This window comes from Sapajus apella, unplaced genomic scaffold (genome assembly GCF_009761245.1).
Source record: "Sapajus apella isolate SASKATOON/1434 unplaced genomic scaffold, GSC_monkey_1.0 scaffold23, whole genome shotgun sequence".
Lineage (NCBI taxonomy): Eukaryota > Metazoa > Chordata > Mammalia > Primates > Cebidae > Sapajus > Sapajus apella.
In genome coordinates this window covers 3,716,712-3,735,849 of record NW_022436963.1, presented here as the reverse complement: position 1 = coordinate 3,735,849, position 19,138 = coordinate 3,716,712, and the positions used below count along the sequence as shown (strand labels likewise).

Genomic DNA, 19,138 nt, shown 5'->3' with positions numbered 1-19,138 from the left:
AAAAAAAAAAAAAATCATGCCCTTAGGTACTTTAAACAGGTGAATTTTATGGTATGTGAGTTATATCTCAATAGGCTTTTTTTTTTTTAAGACAGGGTTTCACCATGTTGGTCAAGCTGGCCTTGAAGTCCAGACCTCAGATGAGCCGCCTGCCTTGGCCTCCAAAGTGCTTGGATTACAGGCGCGCGCCACCACGCCTGGCCTCAATAAGGCTTTTTTTTTTTTTTTTTTTTTTTTTTTTTAGGAGACGGAGTCTTGCTTTTGTTACCCAGGCTGGAGTGCAATGGCGCGATCTCGGCTCACCGCAACCTCCGCCTCCTGGGTTCAGGCAATTCTCCTGCCTCAACCTCCTCAGTAGCTGGGATTACAGGCACGCGCCACCATGCCCAGCTAATTTTTTGTATTTTTAGTAGAGACGGGGTTTCACCATGTTGACCAGGATGGTCTCGATCTCTTGACCTCGTGATCCACCCGCCTCGGCCTTCCAAAGTGCTGGGATTACAGGCTTGAGCCACCGCGCCCGGCCCAATAAGGCTTTTATAAAAATAAATAAAGAGAAAAATAAAACCCAGAGTTAGGCTTGATTTCACAGGCCTGTAGGGAAGAAGCTGCTCCAACATCGCCATGGGATTAAAGCCAGCATTTCCAACAGAACAGATAGCCCATAAGGAAGCTGAGCCATGCTGGGCGGGCTCGGGAGAGCAATGTACCTTAGAGGCAGAGGTGACCTGTGACTAACAGCCCCCTTAGGTCTCTGCCTTTAGGTTCGACATGGGTCGGGCAGTACAGAACCACAGGACAGTTGAAAATGTTGAGCAATTCCTCTTATCAGAGGGGATTAGGTGTGCGGTTATTTAAGGATTATACAACGTCATGGAGTAGAGGGCAGTGCCAAAGACAAATATGAGCTGGACTCTGGAGGGCCAGCGGGCACTCAAGCCTTCAGAGGCTCTTCTCCCTGCAAGTCACTACCATGCATCCTTCAGCCACAGACAAGGGGTCACTGGGAACACTGAGCAGGTTCCCAGGCTCCCTCAGAGCTCCCAAAACGACTCTGCACCCTCTTGATGTGAACCAGACAATAAATATCTTTTAGGGTTTTGAACCATTTAATGGCATTTTTAATTACATGGAAAAAGAAGAAACAGGCCAGCCGAGGTGGCTCATGCCTGTAATCCCAGCACTTTGGAAGGCTGAGGCAGGCGGATCATCTGAAGTCAGGAGTTCGAGACCAGCCTGACCAACAGGGAGAAACCCCATCTCTACTAAAAATACAAAATTAGCTGGGTATTGTGGCACATGCCTGTATCCCAGCTACTTGGGAGGCTGAGGCAGGAGAATTGCTTGAACCTAGGAGGCGGAAGTTGAGGTAAGCCAAGATTGAGCCATTGCACTCCAGCCTGGGCAACAAAAACGACACTTTGTCTTAAAAAAGAAAGAAAGAAACAAACAAATCTGAATGCCTCTGAAGGGCTACAGTTACAAACGCTGCAAAGACAGCTTTCTGTAAGTTTCCAAAGAGGCACCAGCAGCTCCCCAGGTACTCACCAAGGAAGTAGTTCATCATTTGGGGTGTGTGGTGAGGGGTGGGGGCGATCCGTAGGAGCTCTTCCCCTCGGGGCACTGTAGGGTAATTGATTGCTTGCACATAGATGTTATGTCTGCTCATTAGTTCATCACAGACTTCTGTGTTTTTAGCAGCATCTGCAACCTAAGTTCAATGAGAGCAGAAGGGAAGGTCACAACAGGAAGGACTACCTCTTAGAGATTCTAACGAACATAGTCTCTGCAACGCTCAGGCTCAAGACCAGACTGTAGCAACATATGCAAGCTTGGGGGAGAGGGAAGGTGCTGCCCAAACATCTGTCATTTAAAAGGAGCCAGTGTTGTTTAGTGAAGACCAGAGAGCCAAAACCTCATGAAAAAGAAATACCTTTTTAATGGGAAAACACTGGTTCTGTTCATACCCAGTAAGTATAGCACAGATTCCATTATACTAGCTGTATTCATTACACTTATTCAGCTGTGACACCAACAGTGCTACCATTTGTAGTGGAAAGGGCAAAACCTATTTTGAAATTTACTAAGTAGAAAGCCATACTTCAAAGTTGGCCAAGCTCAAGCTTCTGGAGTTTACCCTGTAAGGTCAGTGATCTGGAGATGGAATTTCTGTCCCAGCCTGCTGGGTTCAAAGGCTTTCTTCTCATCGTGAAGTTAGGCAACGGCGGAAACATGACAGAGGGTGGCTGGCTACAACCCTGCTCTGGCAGTCACCCCACTCAAGCCCAACTTCAGGAAGGTGTGAAGCAGAACAACTGCACACCATGTGAAGGGGCACAGCCCACAGCAAGTCCAATCAGAGACAGGCCATTACCCGCACAGGGATGATGTGGCTGGGGCAGTGGACCACAGGGAGACCAGCGTCCATTAGCATCTGTCTCATGAGCTTGACGTTGCGCTGGTGCTGGCGGCGAAGCACCCGTCCCTCAGCGCTCTTCAGGATCTGCACAGATTCCAGGGCTCCAGCCAGCAGCATGGGTGGCAGAGAGGTGGTGAAGATGAAGCCAGCCGCATAGGACCGTACAGTGTCAATCAGAGAACTCGTGCTGGCAATGTACCCTCCAACACAGCCAAAGGCTTTGCCTGGGAGAAAACAGCTTTATTTATTACAGCAACAGCCTCTAAAGGGACACAGCAAGGTGTTGCAGGGCTCAAAGCACTGACTTTTCTCCTTATCTTCTTAATTTGTCCCAGGACTGATTGGAGTAGTCACGCACCACATTAACAATGTTTCAGTCAATGACAGACCACATATATGATGGTGGTCCCATAAGATTATAATACTGTATTTTTACTGTACCTTTTCTTTCTTTCTTTTTTTTTTTTTTTGAGACAGAGTTTCGCTCTTGTTACCCAGGCTGGAGTGCAATGGCACGATCTTGGCTCACCGCAACCTCCGCCTCCCGGGTTCAGGCAATTCTCCTGCCTCAGCCTCCTGAGTAGCTGGGATTACAGGCACGCGCCACCATGCCCACCTAATTTTTTGTAGTTTTAGTAGAGATGGGGTTTCACCATGTTGACCAGGATGGTCTCGATCTCTTGACCTCGTGATCCACCCGCCTCGGCCTCCCACAGTGCTGGGATTACAGGCTTGAGCCACCGCACCCGGCCTTACTGTACCTTTTCTAAGTTTAGGTATGTTTAGATACACAAATACACACCAGGGTGTTGCCTACAGTATCCAATACAGTAACACCTTGTACAGGTTTGCAGCCTAGGAGCAGTAACAGGCCATAACACAAGGCCTAGGTGTGCAGTAGGCTACACCACCTAGGTTTATGTAAGTATACTCTATGGTGTTTGCACAATGAGGAAATTGCCTAGTGATGCAATTCTCAGAATATATCCACCATCGTAAGCAATGTGTGACCATAAAAGGAAATCTACTCTTCCTTTTTTTAGAGACAGGGTCTTGCTCTGTCACCCAGGCTAGAGTGCAGTGGCATGAACACAGCTCACTGCAGCCTCAACTTCCTGGGCTCAAGTATTCCTTCCACTTCAGCCTCCCAAGTAGCTGGGACAGGTGTTCACCATCATGCCTACTAATTTTAAAAAATTTTTATTTTGTGTAGAGAGGAGGCCATGCTTCGTTGCTCAGCTCTGGTCTCAAACTCCTAGGCTCAAGTGATCCTCCTGTCTCAGCCTCCCAAAGTGCTAAGATTACAGGTGTGGGCTATCATGCCTGGCTACCATTTTTAAAAGGGAAAAAAAGCTAAGGAAGGTTACAAAAGATCTTGCCAAAAGTCATATGGCCAAGCTGGTGTCTAACCAGGATCAAAACGCAGGTTTTCCAACCAGACCTGACACCTCAGTGGCTGGTCCCAGCGTGCCCAGAGACCCAGCCGCTGCCTCCCTTCCCACCATCTGATTCTGCTTTGCCTTTCTCACCCAGGCTTGCTGCTCTGACAGCCAGCACAGCTCCAGTCCCATGTCTGCACTGCATGTGCTCTTTGGAACAAGACTGGCTCTGCAGTGCTTGCACCATCCTCCCACTACGAACATTACCCCAGAGGCTGGAATTTTACCCAGCTGAGGCATTAACTGTTTTAGTGTGACTGGTGTTATTTCCTACTTAAGTCAGAACAAAACTCTTGGCAATTAATGCATTTGCTAGACAAATATGAAAACTCAGAACCTGTTAGGACTGATTTAGGCCTTGGTTTTCAATTCTCATTGAGTCCCTTTGTATAATCTATATCTCAAGTTTCAGGATTAAAAACTCCAGACGAGGCCAGGTGCAGTGGCTCATGCCTGTAGTGCCAGCACTTTGGGAGGCTGAGGTGGGCTTGAGCTCAGGAGTTAGAGACTAGCCTGGCCAACATGGTGAAACCCTGTCTCTATTAAAAATACAAAAATTTGCCAGGCAACACCTCAAGCTCAAGTGATCTGCCCACCAGAAGGCTGAGGTGGGAAGATCACTTGAGCCCAGGAGGTGGAGGCTGCAGTGAGCTGTGAACACACCTGGGCGACAGAGTGAGACCCTGTCTCAAAAAACAAAACAAAAAAAAACTCCAGCAGAGTCTTCATAGATCTTAATGTTACATTCAATAATTAACATTTTTGCTAAAACCATATGCAGAGCTGGGTTGGTTCAATCTCTTATGGTGCAAAGTTTCTCTCTCTAGCATTTCCCATCTCACAATGAATGACCATACTTTCAAAGAGCCCGCATCAGGAGACCTCCTTAAAACAGAAGAGCTTCTTGAATTAGGACACATGACCATGTGCTTTTCTTCTGGTAGCGTTCTACCCTTAGAACTCCCAGGCTCTCATCGGGCACGGTGGCTCACACCTGTAATACCAGCACTTTGGGAGGCCAAGGTGGGTGGATCACCAGAGGTCAGGAGTTCGAGACCAGCCTGACCAATATGGTGAAACCCCATCTCTACTAAAAATACAAAAATTAGTTGGGCATGGTGGCAGGCGCCTGTAGTCCAGCTACTCAGGAGGCTGAGACAGAATTGCTGGAACCAGGGAGGCAGAGGTTGCAGTGGCTGTGAGCCGAGATCGTGCCACTGCACTCCAGGCTGGGTGACAGATTGGGTTCTCATGCCCCTTGACGGTGCTGAAGGACACTTTTTAAAAAGGCTGCCCTTCCTTTACGAAGCGTAGGCTATAAACTGGCATTTTAGCTAACTGCTAGATGGGTTTCCAACTGCCTTACCCACTTTTGAAGGCTTAAAAAAAAATCTTCAAATTTATACAATTTTCATCTCTTTAGGGTTCTCATAGGCAAAGGGAATGTCTATAGTAACTGTTTACATACAACTCATTTACCTTCTTCACAAGAATTGTCATTTAGGTCTCATTGTTTTCTCCATTATACTGATGATGAAACTGAGGTATAGAAAAGTTAACTGCCAACCCAAGGTCACACAACTAGTGAGGCGGCAGGGCTCCAAAGTCTAGCTCCCACTTACCATGAGACATAGCCTCTGTATGAGGAAGAGCAGAGGAAAACCAGGATGAATTGGAATATTCCCACATGACAGGCACAGAGCTCAGCACTTCACAATGCCTGAACCTAACAAGTACTCCAGGAGAAAAGTACTAGAATTCTTTTTTCTTTTTAGAGACAACCTGAGGCACAGAGAATACAGGCTCTTGCCACGGATGTGGCTAGAGCCACAACTATGTTTGAAATGAGCTCAGATGGCAATAAATGGTCTATCTGTTGTTAGGCTATGGAATTTACTTTGATTCTAAGAGCCATGCCTCCATGACCCAAGGGATTCCACTAAGCTGGGCCAAAAGAAAGAGTGGCCCAGGCTTTATATGCTGTCAGACTGTCTCTTCATCTGATCCCAGTTAGACTAGTTAGTCCTTGGCCTTGTTAGGATAATGGAATTTTAGTGTATGTGATACAGTATATACATACCAAGTGTTCCAGAAATGATGTCCATTTTTGGCATGACTCCATCCCGATCCCCAATCCCTCCGCCTCGAGCCCCATACAGCCCCACCGCGTGGACTTCATCCACGAACGTGATTGCTCCAAACTCATGGGCCACGTCGCAGAGCTCTTCCAGTGGGCACACTGCCCCTGAGGAAAGACCAGATACTGCTCTGAAGAGCTTGCCACTTCAGAAATTTCTGTTTTGTTTAGAGTCAGAAGAATGTAAACTTATATTCTAAGGTATCATTTTTAATATTCAAAGAAAATGAACTTCCTACAATTTCTAGGTTACTTGGGGTCCCAGAGCCTAGTAAAAGCCAGAAAAGAAAATCCACTTTCATCCAAATCTATTAAATAAAGTCTACCAATTACAAAATCCTGGCAGAATGCAATACTACACAGCAATAAAAAAAGAACGAGACCATGTCCTTTACAGCAATATAGACAGAGCTGGAGGCCATCCTAAGTGAATTAATGCAGGAATGGAAAAACCAAATATCACTTTCTCTTCTAAGTGGAAGCTAAACATGAAGTACACATGGACACAAAGAAGGGAACAACAGACACTGGGGGCCTAGTTGACGGTGGAGGGTGGGAGGAGGATGAGGATCAAAAACTACCTATTGGGTACTATGCTTATTACCTAGGTGATGAAATAATCTGTACACCAAACCCCTGTGACACAGAATTTACTCATATAATAAAATTCACACATGTACCCACTGAATGTAAAAGCTAGAAGAAAAAAAAATCCTGGCAGAAAGGAAAAGAAAATTAAAAAGTACAACAAAACTCCATACTTTTAAAAGAGTTCAGGCCTCGTTTTTCATCTTAGGTTTCAGATAGATCTCTATCCACACTTACCATCCATTGAGTGGACAGTTTCAAATGCCACAATCTTGGGGACTGAGGGGTCAGATCTTTGCAGCAGTTCTCTGAGATGGCTGACATCATTGTGGCGGAAGATGTACTTTGGCACTCGGCTGTTTCGAATCCCTTGGATCATGGAGGCATGGTTCCCAGAATCAGAGTAAATCTCACAGCCTAACACAACAAAAATGCTATTTATTGCCATCTGCATCAAAGGCAAATTATTTCCTAGAGAGAGACAACAGACTTTTCCTTGGAAATGATGTTCTGAAAATGCCTAGTAGGAAAAAGACACTGGTGCCAGTTTCTTCCTGGCAAAATAAGTAGCTAGTGCTTCCCCTGTGAGAAGACCCAAAGGTGTAGAATAACCCTGTGGCAGGCAATTAATCTTATCTTAAATCTGGCTGCCTCACTCCAAACTCAATCAAGAGATAACTAAAAATGATTAAGAGACTTCTCCAAAGGATCATCTCAGGATACAAAACACATTTGAGGCAATTAGCTCAAGGACAAGATGTTTCAAGTCTGAACCTTCCCTGGTATCATGTTTTCACTGGAACTCGTACAGTTAGCACTCAATCCTAGAGCAAATGCCCAGATAGGACTGTTATTTTCAATTGAGACGTTCTGGTAAGCCTTCTTTGTTGCTAATATTCTTGCTATTACTGAGAAACCCAAAAAGCTCTAAGGCACTCATGCCAGGCTTCCTTACCTGGCATCATCTTAGCCAGAGTGAAGAGGGTCGAGTCATTGGCCACAAAGCACGAGGAAAACAAGAGGGCTGCATCTTTCCCATGGAGGTCTGCCAGCTCCCGCTCTAAGTCCACATGGAATTTACTAGTTCCAGAAATATTTCTAGTACCACCTGCCCCAGCACCATGTTGTTTCAAAGTGTCCCTATTTAAGAAAAAAAAAGGCAAAAAATAAAGCTCATGGTACTAAACACTATGTGAATTTTTTCCTTTCTAGGATCCAGGCAATTGAAACATGTTGATGTAGCAACTCTCTCACTGTGAAACCTGGAGTCAGAAGTTTCAACTGATTTATCTTCAGACTACGTGGGAGACGGTGTCGGAGGTGTCAACGCTAGGGTGATGATACCCCCAGGAATCATCAAGAACAGTGTTCATTTAACAGTCAGTAAGTGCTTGGTATTAGCTGAGTTTCTTTTCTAAGAAACTAATGTTTCTTTTCTCTGAGAAACATTATTCTTTCCAATAACACGTTATTTTAAGAAAAAGAAACTATAGAGAGACATCCTGGTTGGTGGTTACCCTTTGCAAGCCAATCATGTAATGTTAGGATATATCACTATCATTAAACTTCAACTGGGACTCTCTTTAGCAAGCCTTTGGAGAATCTGACAAGCAACTCTCTCAAGCATCCCTAGGATGGTGAATCTCCTGAAGGACATGAGTGATGGGATCTATCATCCTTTTTAACATGTCTTTTGAAGCAGTTTGTCTCTAGCACTGCTAGATTCATATTTCTCCACTCACAGCCACAATCAAGGATGTCTCTGTGCAAGAACAGCTGGTGTTAAAGGCACACTCACTTGCAGGGTAGTAGGAAGTGAACTGACACATGTCGATATTGGGCTTATAAGCTTGAACCCTCACAAGCTAAGGGGCTCCAGCAGCTACCTGCACATGAGCATTCCTTTAAAAGTAATGTGTAGATATTTTTCAGAAGCTAAGAATAGTATTTTGCTATGGCACACTTTTAGCTACTAATTGTTATCTCCATAAGAAAGCCAAATAACACCAGTAATATTTGAAAGCCAAGGGCTACTTACATAACTGCCCCACACACCCGTGGGTGGCGGCTCATTCCTAGGTAGTCATTACTGCACCAGACTGACACCTGCTTTTTGGTGATGAGGGAGTCTGAATAGTCATCTGCCATGGGGAAGATGTGTGCTCGCCGGTTCACAGTTTTAAAAACTCGATAGGTGTGGTCATTCTTTTTCTCATCAATTTTTTTCTCAAAGAAACGATCATACTGAAAAGTGGAAACAGCTAAAAATTGAACAAAAGACAGTACAGAATGGTGGTTGTGAAACACAGCTGTGTTTTAGTGAAAGACAACAAGTCTCAGCTTGGCCACTGAATAGCAGGGAGATCCTGGGCAGGTTATTTGATGTCCTCATCTTGTAAGTAAATGAGACTGTATGTCAAGTGTTTGGCCCAGTGCCATGGGTAGACAGTAGGTATTAAAGGACAGAAGGCAGGCTACCAAGAGCACTTGCTCACTCAAGCAAGGTATATGGGTTTTAAGCCTCAACTCCCCAGACATTTTTTGTTTTTCCTAGAGACAGAGTCTCTCTCTGTCATTCAGGCTGGAGTGCAATAGTATGATCATAGCTCACTGAACCTTGAACTCCTGGGCTTAAGCAATCTTCCTACCACAGCCTCCTGGGTAGCTGGGACTATAGGTGTGGGCCACCATGACTGGCTAATTAAAAAAATTGTTTTTGTAGAGACAGTGTCTTGCTATGTTGCCAAGGCTGGTCTCAAACTCCTGGCCTCAAGTGATCCTCCCATGTCAGCCTCCCAAAGTGCTGGGATTACAGGTATAAGCCACTGTGCCCAGCCTCACCATGATATTTTATATTTAATCTGATGTATGTTTAAATTATAAATTCTCTCCTACATCAGGCAAATAACAATAAGACTTACATTTTGGCAAGTTATCTTGAAGAAGATGAGACACTCTTTCTGGTCTTTGCTTTTGCATGATGTCCTGGAAGTTCTTCAGCAGTCCACTGGGGTCCCCTCCACCGGTTTTCACGCTAACCACACTGGGGCTCACTGAGGTTTGAGCAACCTCTGGAACAAAAGTAACAAGAAGCAAATGGGACCAACTTTCTGTTCTGAATTCACAATATTTTCCAGACATATTGTCAAAAATGGCTTACTGCCTATTTCACAAAAAAGGCCAAACATAACTAAAGTTAGTTGGAACTGAGTGTACAAAGCATCTCCTCTATTTTAGTTACTGCAATGGCAGACTCTTGGTGTTGTTTTCAGAGCTACAGGCCAGCTTTAATGAACAATGAAGTCCAAAGCTTTCTTGCTAGGTGGCATGTCTCATTTACTCCACTACATCCCCACCCCAATCCTAATCTCCATTTTCTGCTTTATTTTTGAGACAGAGTCTTGTTGTGGAGTGATCTTGACTCATTCCAACTTCTGCCTCCTGGGTTCAAACAATTTTCCTTCCTCAGCCTACTGAGTAGCTAGGACTACAGGCATGCACCACCATGCCCGGCTAATTTTTGTATGTTTGATCGGGATGGGGTTTCACCATGTTGGCCAGGGTTTCACCATGTTGGCCAGGCTGGTCTTAAACTCCTGGCCTCAAGTGATCCACCTGTCTCAGCCTCCCAAAGTGCTGGGATTGCAGGTGTGAGCCACTGTGCCTGGCCCTAATCTCAATTTTCTTCATAGAAAACAATTTTGGCCATATGCATAATTTCTGCTGGTAAGGCTTCGGGGGAGTCTTGGGTGCTCTGCAGATATAGTCACAGCTGGAGTTAAGGTTGTAATTCAATGTCCATCAGTAAGACACATAGCTTGGGAGCCCTGGGGCCAGCACTTACTACAGTAAAACCATTGTTTTCTATCTTTATCCCACCAGATGATGGGAAAGACCAAAGGGACAAAAGGCAGCTGGTAGCAGCTCAAGACTGCAAATTATTTTCAGAAATTAAGCAGTTACTATAAAAGCTGGTCACATTCTACACACACAACAGAAAGAAAGTCTCACATTTCGCAATACAGTCCCTTGACTGTCTATCTTGAGGTCCTTCCTCCCTGGCCCTAAAAGAGGAAGGTGTTCCCATAAAAAATATGCTAATAAAAAATAAGCTAATAATAGCTCATATACAAATCTGAGGGCCCAAAAGAACTAAAAGGACCTCTTCACTACCCTAATGGTTCACAACTCATCTCTTACCTTTCCTCACAGCATTCATTTCCTGTACATCCTCCTGAAGCTCAAGACTGGCTTTGCAGAAGACACTGCTGCCTCTTTGGCTCATCTGTGCTGCCAGGAAAGGGCATTTGCTTGCAGTGCCCTGGCTCGTGGCAGGCAAGGGGTGTCCAGACGGAAGCTGCGTGCCATCTGGACTCTGCTGGGGTCCATCAGGAGCCTGCTGGACCTTGGCTTTGGCAGTTTTGTCTTCTGAGAGAGGAAATGGAAAAAATGAAGCATCAGGTCTGGTTGCACAGTGTATAAGAAAACCATTTATTTCTCTTATTGCCTTGAAGATAAACTTAATACTCACTCTACCCCAACAAAGATAAACTTAATACTCTACCCCAGCATCCAGACACAAGCTTTTTTTTTTTTTGGGAGATAGAGTCTTGCTCTGTTCCCCAGGTTGGAGTGCAATGGCATAATCTCAGCTCACTACAACCTCCGCCTCCCAGGTTCAAGCAATTCTTGCACCTCAGCCTCCCAAGTAGCTGGGATTACAGGTGCCCGCCACCGCATCTGGCTAATGTTTGCATTTTAAGTAGAGACGGGGTTTCACCATGTTGACCAGGCTGGTCTCAAACTCCTGACCTCATGTGATCCATCTGCCTTGGCTTCCCAAAGTGCTGGGATTACAGGTGTGAGCCACTGTGCCCAGCCACAAGCTTATTTTTTATTAGGTTCTGCTAATCTGGCTAGTTTTTCATCTGCCTCACAGGAAACAATGCTCCTGTGAAGAGTTAATCGGCACATTCCAGTTACCTCTTAAACCCATAGTATTTCTCCTCATAAATCCAAAAAAGTACCATTTTCTAGTTTTAGAAAATCTGGAATCCTTGAGTTGGATCATTTCCAGTAATTTTTACCCCAACTACACTCAGCTTACTTCATTAGAGGACACACTTTCTAAGGTAACTAGAAGTATTCACACACATTTTTTTCTCTGCTATTATTTTCTTTTCCTTTTTTTTGGAAACAGGATCTCACTCGGTCACCCAGGCTAGAGTGCAGTGGTGCAATCATAGCTAACTGTAGCTTTGATCTCCAGGCTCAAGTGATCCTCCCATTCACCCTTCCAAGTAGCTTGGACTGTAGGTTCTACTGGTTTTTGTAGAGACGCGACCTTGTTATGTGCCCTTGGCTGCTATCAAACTCCTAGACTCAAGCAATCCTCCTGCCTCTGCCTCCCAAAATGCTGGAATTACAGGCAAGAGCCATCACATCTGGCCTCTGCTAGTATTTTTTAAACACATTCTTGACAAAGAGGGTGCGTGCTGCTTAACATAAAAGCTATTGGTTTTCTTCTAAACAAAAGAAATTAGACTAAAACTTAGGTCTTTAGATTGCTAATACAGTAAAAAAAATAGGGGCATATCACATTCACATACCTCATCTACTTTCTCATCTAAATTCATCAAACTGCTGACTTAATACAGTTGGTTGTTAATTATGCTTTTGTTAGAGTGACTTCCCTCTCCCCTTGAGCAAATTCATTCATCTTCTTTCTAGAAAAGTCTTTCTTCATCATTCTGGAATACTCTTGTGAGTCACTGGCTAGCCTTTCCTATAACTTGGGTAAGATGTCTCAATACAGTTTCCATTAAAATCTTCTATAAAGGAAAGCCAAAAAAATTATTTTGAAGTTAATTTCACTTATTATAAAAGTAATACATATCCATTAAACAAAGTGTAGGAAAAAAATCCTATTATTTAAAACATACTATTGCAAACATTTTGGTAAAAAATACACAACTAACTCTTGAAAATAAACCCTACAAAGGATCAAATCCTTTCTACTTAAAGAAAAAAAAAAAATTCTTCTTACAATCCCACACCCAGAGAACACACCTAAGAAAAGCCTGTAAAATATTCTCTAGGATTAAGTGGAACCTGAAAAGCCTTGTTCTCTCCTAGCAGAACCAGAGCAAACTAAATTTAACACCAGTCTCTTTGTTAAAACCAACAACAGTGGCCGGATGTGGTGGCTCACGCCTGTAATCCCAGCACTTTGGGAGGCCGAGGCGGGTGGATCACTCGAGGTCAGGAGTTTGAGACCAGCCTGGCCAACACAGTGAAACCCTGTCTCTAAAAATAAATAAAGTAAATAAATAAAAAATAAATCAAAGGCTGTAAAAAACAACAACAACAAATGTATATACAAATAAAGATATGGGGCACGATCTCAGCTCACTGCAACCACTGCTTCCTGGGTTCAAGCAAGCCTCACCCTCCCAAGTAGATGGGATTACAGGCATACACAACCATGCCCAGCTAATTTTTAAATTTTTTGTAGAGATGGGGTTTTGCCATGTGGCCAGGCTGGTCTTGAACTCCTGGCCTCAGTGATCCAAATGCCTCTGCCTGCCAAAGTGCTGGGATGACAGGAGTGAGTCACTGCATCTGGCCAAAATAAATTTGTCCCACTAATAAATACTGTACAATTTCACTTATATAAAGTACCTAGAGTAGTCAAATTCATAGACACAGAAAGCAGAATGGTGGTTGTCAGAGGCTGGGGAGAGAGGAATGGAGAGTTACTGTTTGGTGGGTATAGTTTTAGTTTGGGAAGATGAAAAAAGTTCTGGAAATGGATGGTGGTGATGACTGCACAACAATGTGAATACCACTGAACTGTACATTTAAAAATGCTTAAAATGGTATTTTTTCTTGTGTATTTTACCACAATAAAACAAAACTTTTAAGGAAAAAAAAAAATCACTATTTTAAAAAGCCAAAGGGGCTGGGCACGGTGGCTCACACCTGTAATCCCAACACTTTGGGAAGCCAAGGCAGGTGGATCATTTGAGATCAGGAGTTCAAGACCAGCCTGGCCAACATAATGAAACCCTACCAAAAGTACAAAAATTATCCAGGTGTGGTGGTGCAAGCCTGCGGTCCCAGGTACTTGGGAGGCTGAGGCAGGAGAATCATTTGAACCCCGGGGAGGTGGAATTTGCAATGAGCCAAGATTGCATCACTGCACTCCAACCTGGGCGACAGAGCAAGACTCTGTCTCAAAAAAGAAAAACTAAATAAATAAAAAGCCAAAGGCCAAATGTTTAATGAAAGAAAGGTCAGAATAGAACATTCCAATTTAATATTTATGTGAACGAGGCACTGAGGAAATACTAAAACCCCAACTGAAACTAATCTGCAATCCAAAAACCTATATGTGCAACACTGGCCGCTGTTTCACTTTTAAAGATGGAGAAACTAAAAGTGCCTACTCTTGGGTGACAATCATATGAAATAATCCGTGCACAGAGCAGCCCTCTGTGAGTGAGTGTGGCCCTCACCACCACTGTGGACTGCTTTTAGTCTACCAATGAGCACAAACACCCCTATCTGCTCCTTCATTGCCAATGACACTTACTCTCACTGGCCGGAGGGGTTTCTTTAATCTGTTGGTAGTGTACTGCTGCAGTGGACAGTGCCCGAGGGGCTGGCTTGGCCCCAACTTCCATCATTTTGGGGCAGTTTTGGGCATAGAACAACAGAGATTTGCCTGCTTTCTGCAGAAAGGCCTGGGGGACTCGGGATAAGAATGGGCAGCGTCGAACAACAGTCTCCATGTTCAAGAAGTATGCTGGCTCCTGTGGAAAGACTGATGATGAGTGACATCAACACTTGTTAATAATCAGGCAAATATCACCACGAACTCACTGGATTCAGGTGTCACCGGCAGTTTATATAAAGGGTACCCTGGAATACTAACATTTCTCCCTCAAAAATTCCTAAGGACAGCACGGATGTGAGACTCAGCTAAGGAATGGTGACCACACTCTAGCCAGGTCATCAACTTCTTCATTCCCCAGCTCTACACAAAGGCACCTGCAAAGCAACTTCACCAAACGAAGTAGGTACTGACAGTAAATAACCAAGAGCGTGGAAGGATGAGGGACAAGTCAAGAGCAGGTTTGGGAGCCCAGAGGTTTCTTAGGGAGATGCACAGTGCAGATAAGACATCTTGGCTTACACCCAGGTAGAGAAGGGATACTATGGAAGAAGCCACTCATTCATTCAGGAAGAGAAGACTCTTAAGAATCCTGACTTTCTCTTTGTTCCCACATACCCGAAACCACCCCTGAACCCCAGCAGGGCTCCAAGTCCCAGAGGCAAGGATTCCTCCGGGGTCGTGTCCCCACAGCGGGAATAACTGGGCGTAACTGAGAAAGGGGGGGCACAAACTAAGGTAGGGGTATAAGGGCCAGCGCCTTGGGACTCACTGGGAGCGTGCAGGGGCTAGAAAGTCGAGGGAGTTGAATTTGGAGAAAGAAGGCAGTCCTCGGGCACTGGAGGTCAGAGGTGACCCGAGGTCGAGGTCTCGACAATGAGGAATGGGATATGAGGAGAGGGATATGAGAAGGGAATTCTAAACCGGCGGGTTCAGCCGGGAATAGCCCGAGGGGGCCGAAAGGGGGAAATTGAGGCGGCCGTCTAGGCAAAAGATCTGGAGGATAAACGCTGACCCCCCGCAGGCGGCGGGAGACTGGGACAGTGGGGGATGGGGTTCCAGTGCCCGGCAAGAGGTGCTCCAACTAGCAAGACACGCGAGGGCTTCCCCGGCCGGCGCCGCACCCACAACGCTGGCCCTCACCTGCGCGGGGGACTCTGCGGAGGCGGCGGAGGGCACGCAAGCCAGCAAGTCCAAACGAACCGTTCGTCGCCCTTGTCCAGGAGCAGCCTCAGGCCGCGACCGCCGGCGCCTTAATATACAGCGGGAGTGACTGCTGCGCATGCGCGGTGGCCGCGGCCTTCTTCCGCGCAGGCGCGCAGCGTCGCTCTCGGCGGGGTGGGTGGCGGGGACCCGGCTGAGAGGCCCACTTCTTGGGCTCTGCGGGTAACGGCTCGCTTGTCGGGAGGAGGAGCAACCAGGAGGTGGGCGGACGAGGTCTCTTTTCCCGACCTCGTCCTGCACACTCGTGCTGCCTCCCCACCAACTACCCTGGGCTTCAGAACCCTACGTCCCGACTGTGGGGTATAAAATGGCAAGGCCGAGGCGAAGTGCCGCTAGGGCCAAGTGGGGTGCTACAGGGTTGTCAAGATGGGTGTCTTGGACATGGAGGAAGAAGGAGATCTAAGGAATTCTGGGCCGGGGTCTTAAGCAGGATCTACTCCACCTGCGGCTTGCTTTGAAACCTGTGAATGAGGCTTCCCAAAGGAGGTGGGGAAGATCGGCCACAGATGAAGTGGTCCTGGAGGGATGCAGAAGAAGCGGGACACTCAACTGTGTCACTTTCTGGTCTAAGATGATCCAGAGAGGGGCAGAGGAATCGGGCTGGATGGAACCCATCTATTCCACAGTTCTGAACGCTTGGGGAGGAGGGAGAGGCACAGGGTCTGACAATAGTTATCGTGTAACAAATATTTGGCCACTATTTTTATTTTTCCATCCAGGGTTGTCCGAAGCCCCTTGCTGGCCACCCTGGGCAAGCAGGGTGGCTTAGGCCTCCATTCCAGAGGTCATCGTTGGGCCATACCTCCCTTGAGTTTCCCTGGCACAACACATGAATTGTAGGGCTTGGCAAACCCCTCTCAGGAATGCCAGTCTGCCTTCCTTGCTCCACACCCTTCCCAGCTTGGCTTAGGCTGGGTTGGGCTGGGCCTGTGCCTGGCTCAGAGGTACTCTCCTCCAGTCTTGAGGAAAGGGCCATTGAGGGTATTCCTTTCCCATCTGGGGATTAACAAGAGGGACAAAGTCCAGAATGACGGTGACCAGGGTGTGTCCAGGTACTTTCCATTTCCGTCTGAGCATCCAGCTGGCTGCAAGGCAGGTGAGGCGAGTCTCCACCTTCGGAGGAGGCACCTGGGTTCAAGGGTGGCAGTAGGACCAGTCCAGGATGAGGGCTCTGGTCTGAGAGCTTGAGTTCTGTGCCATCCTGTCGAGGGATCCTGGGCAGTGCCTGTCACCCAGAGAGGATGAGAGAGAAAGGTCAGCACTTGTGCTCGGACCCAAGTGCAGCTGGAAGTGGGAGCTCAATCAGAATGATACTGAGTCCTTTGCTCATCTTTGGGCCTTGCTTTCCTCATCTGGTCAATAGGATCATAACCCCTGACGTGCCTGCCTCACAGGGTTTTTCGTTGTTGTTTTTTGTTTGTTTTTATTTGTTTGTTTGTTTTGAGACAGAGTCTTCCTTTGTTGCCCAGGCTGGAGTGCTGTGGTGCAATCTTGGCTCACTGGAACCTCTGTCTCCCAGGTTCAAGCAATTCTCCTGCCTCAGCCTCCCAAGTAACTGGATTATAGGCGTACACCACCATGCCCAGCTAATTTTTGTATATTTAGTAGAGATGGGGTTTCACCATGTTGGCCAGGCTGGTCTCAAACTCCTGACCTCAAGTGATCCACCCTCAGCTTCCCAAAGTGCTGGGATTACAGGCATGAGCCACTGTTCCCAGCCCTCACAGGGTTTTTTTTGGGGGTGATCAGAGGCAAAGCCAAAGCAAAAAGAACTGGATAGTGGAGTTGGGCATGACTTCCAAATCTAGCTCTGAATCTTACTTGGTTATGGACTCGGGCAGGCCACAACCTCTTCAAGGCTTGGTTTCCTGATTTGTAAAGCTTTCCCAACCCTGCCACTTGTGGCTGGTGGGAGGGTCAGATTAAGTCATGTATTTCAGAGGCTTATTGTTTAAAACGGCAAGTCCCCAGCCCTCTGGGAATTTCCTGTTTAATATAGAGAAAGGTTGGGAAACAAGGCCAACTCACACGGAAAGTGAAATAGAGTGTTGTAAGCACCTCCAGATGGAGAAGGAGGAGGCTATTACTCCCACAGGTGCTGAAAGAGGAGGATCCCAACCATGAAGAAGGCTTCCAGAAGAGAAGCGGGTGCTAACTGGAAGGGTGGATCTACATGCGACTGGGAGAATGTGGGTGAAATCTTGAGTGGAAAGGCCCAGCCCTGTGGGGGTGGTTGGGGGTCAGTGTGAGTACAGGACGTGGCACTAAGAAACGCCCTAAATGAGCCACACTGTTTCTCAGTGTCAGGACCCAAACAACCACCACCAGGGTACTGGTCAAAATGCAGATTCCTGGGCAACACTCCTTTGATTTTGACCCAGAAATCTGCATTTTAACCAGCACACCTTTCTGGTGAGGTAAGGGTGAAGTGTCTTGGGATATGCTGCTTGAGTGGTTCAAGGTTTGAGGCCTTGAAGGACTAGGCGTAAGCCATGAGTTCTAGTCCTGTGAGATCTTGAGCAAGTGACCTCATGCCCTAAGTCTTAGTTATGGTGTCTGTGAAGTGGGCCCTATTCGGGTCCCGTTGTGATCCTTATGGGCCGCTTCTTCCCCATTCTGTCCCCTCCTCCTCTTCCTCTTTCTTTTCTTTTCCTTCTCCTTTTTTTTTTTTTTTTTTTTTTTTGAGATGGAGTCTCCCTCTGTCACCCAGGCTGGAGTGCAGTGTCACGATCTCGGCTCACTACAGCCTCTACCTCCTGGGTTCAAGTGATTCTCCTGCCTCAGCCTCCTGAGTATCTGGGGACTCCAGGTGTGTGCCACCATGCCCAGCTAACTTTTTGTATTTTTAGTAGAGATGGGGTTTCACCATGTTGGCCAGGATGGTCTTGATCTTGACCTCATGATCTGCCTGCCTCGGCCTCCCAAAGTGCTGGGATAACAGGCATGAGCCACCCCACCTGGCCCATTCTCCTTCTCCTTCTTCCCCTCTTGCTCCTCCCTTGTCCTTCCCTGCTTCCCCATCTTCTTTTCCCTTTCTCTCTCTCCTTCTCTCTCCCTTACCCCTCCTTCCCTTAACCCTTCCTCCTTACCCCTCCTTCCCTTTTCCCTCCCTCCCTCCCTCCTCAGAGCTACAGTACAAACTCATCTTATCCCTCGCTGTGGCCCTGAGCAGCCGGAGTTGAGGCAAGGTCAGGCCCCATCTCAGGGATGACGCTGGGGCCTTGTTTCCCTCCCACCCAGTCCACATCACCGTCATCGTCACCACCACTATCACGGTCAGGGACTGCTGGGCGGAGTATCCACCCAATGGTCAAGGCAAATGGAAAATGTCAACCCCAGCCCCCAGAATTCACTCTTTTTATTCTGTGCCCCAGGAAATATTTTTATTTTTATATTTTATTATTATTGTTTTTGAGATGGAGTCTCTCTCTGTTGCACAGGCTGGAGTGCAGTGGCGCGATCTGTGCTCACTGTAACCTCTGCCTCCCAGTTCAAGCAATTCCCTGCCTCAGCCTCCTGAGTAGCTGGGATTACAGGCACCCACTACCATGCCTGGCCAATTTTTGTATTTTTAGTGGGAACGGGGTTCAGCATCTTGCCCAGGCTGGTCTTGAACTCCTGACCTCATGATCCACCTACCTCAGCCTCCCAAAATG

At 46.6% G+C, this 19,138-nt stretch overlaps 1 protein-coding gene across 2 annotated transcripts in view; it reads right to left on the bottom strand.

The window, feature by feature from the left end:
* The window catches only part of ALAS1 (5'-aminolevulinate synthase 1), a 16,464-nt gene extending 897 nt beyond the window's left edge, over window positions 1-15,567 (bottom strand). The window contains exons 1-10 of one of the 2 annotated variants that reach the window (XM_032290075.1): window positions 15,402-15,567; window positions 14,178-14,408; window positions 10,784-11,011; window positions 9,505-9,654; window positions 8,622-8,844; window positions 7,539-7,723; window positions 6,821-7,000; window positions 5,939-6,103; window positions 2,375-2,643; window positions 1,549-1,711 (exon numbers count right to left, since the gene is read on the bottom strand). In XM_032290075.1, coding sequence (XP_032145966.1) covers window positions 1,549-1,711; window positions 2,375-2,643; window positions 5,939-6,103; window positions 6,821-7,000; window positions 7,539-7,723; window positions 8,622-8,844; window positions 9,505-9,654; window positions 10,784-11,011; window positions 14,178-14,376 — 1,762 coding nt within the window. In that variant the 5' untranslated portion in view covers window positions 14,377-14,408; window positions 15,402-15,567. The remainder of the gene's footprint in view (window positions 1-1,548; window positions 1,712-2,374; window positions 2,644-5,938; window positions 6,104-6,820; window positions 7,001-7,538; window positions 7,724-8,621; window positions 8,845-9,504; window positions 9,655-10,783; window positions 11,012-14,177; window positions 14,409-15,401) is intronic. The other variant, XM_032290074.1, reaches the window with a different exon arrangement.
* Between the last annotated feature and the right edge of the window lie 3,571 nt (window positions 15,568-19,138).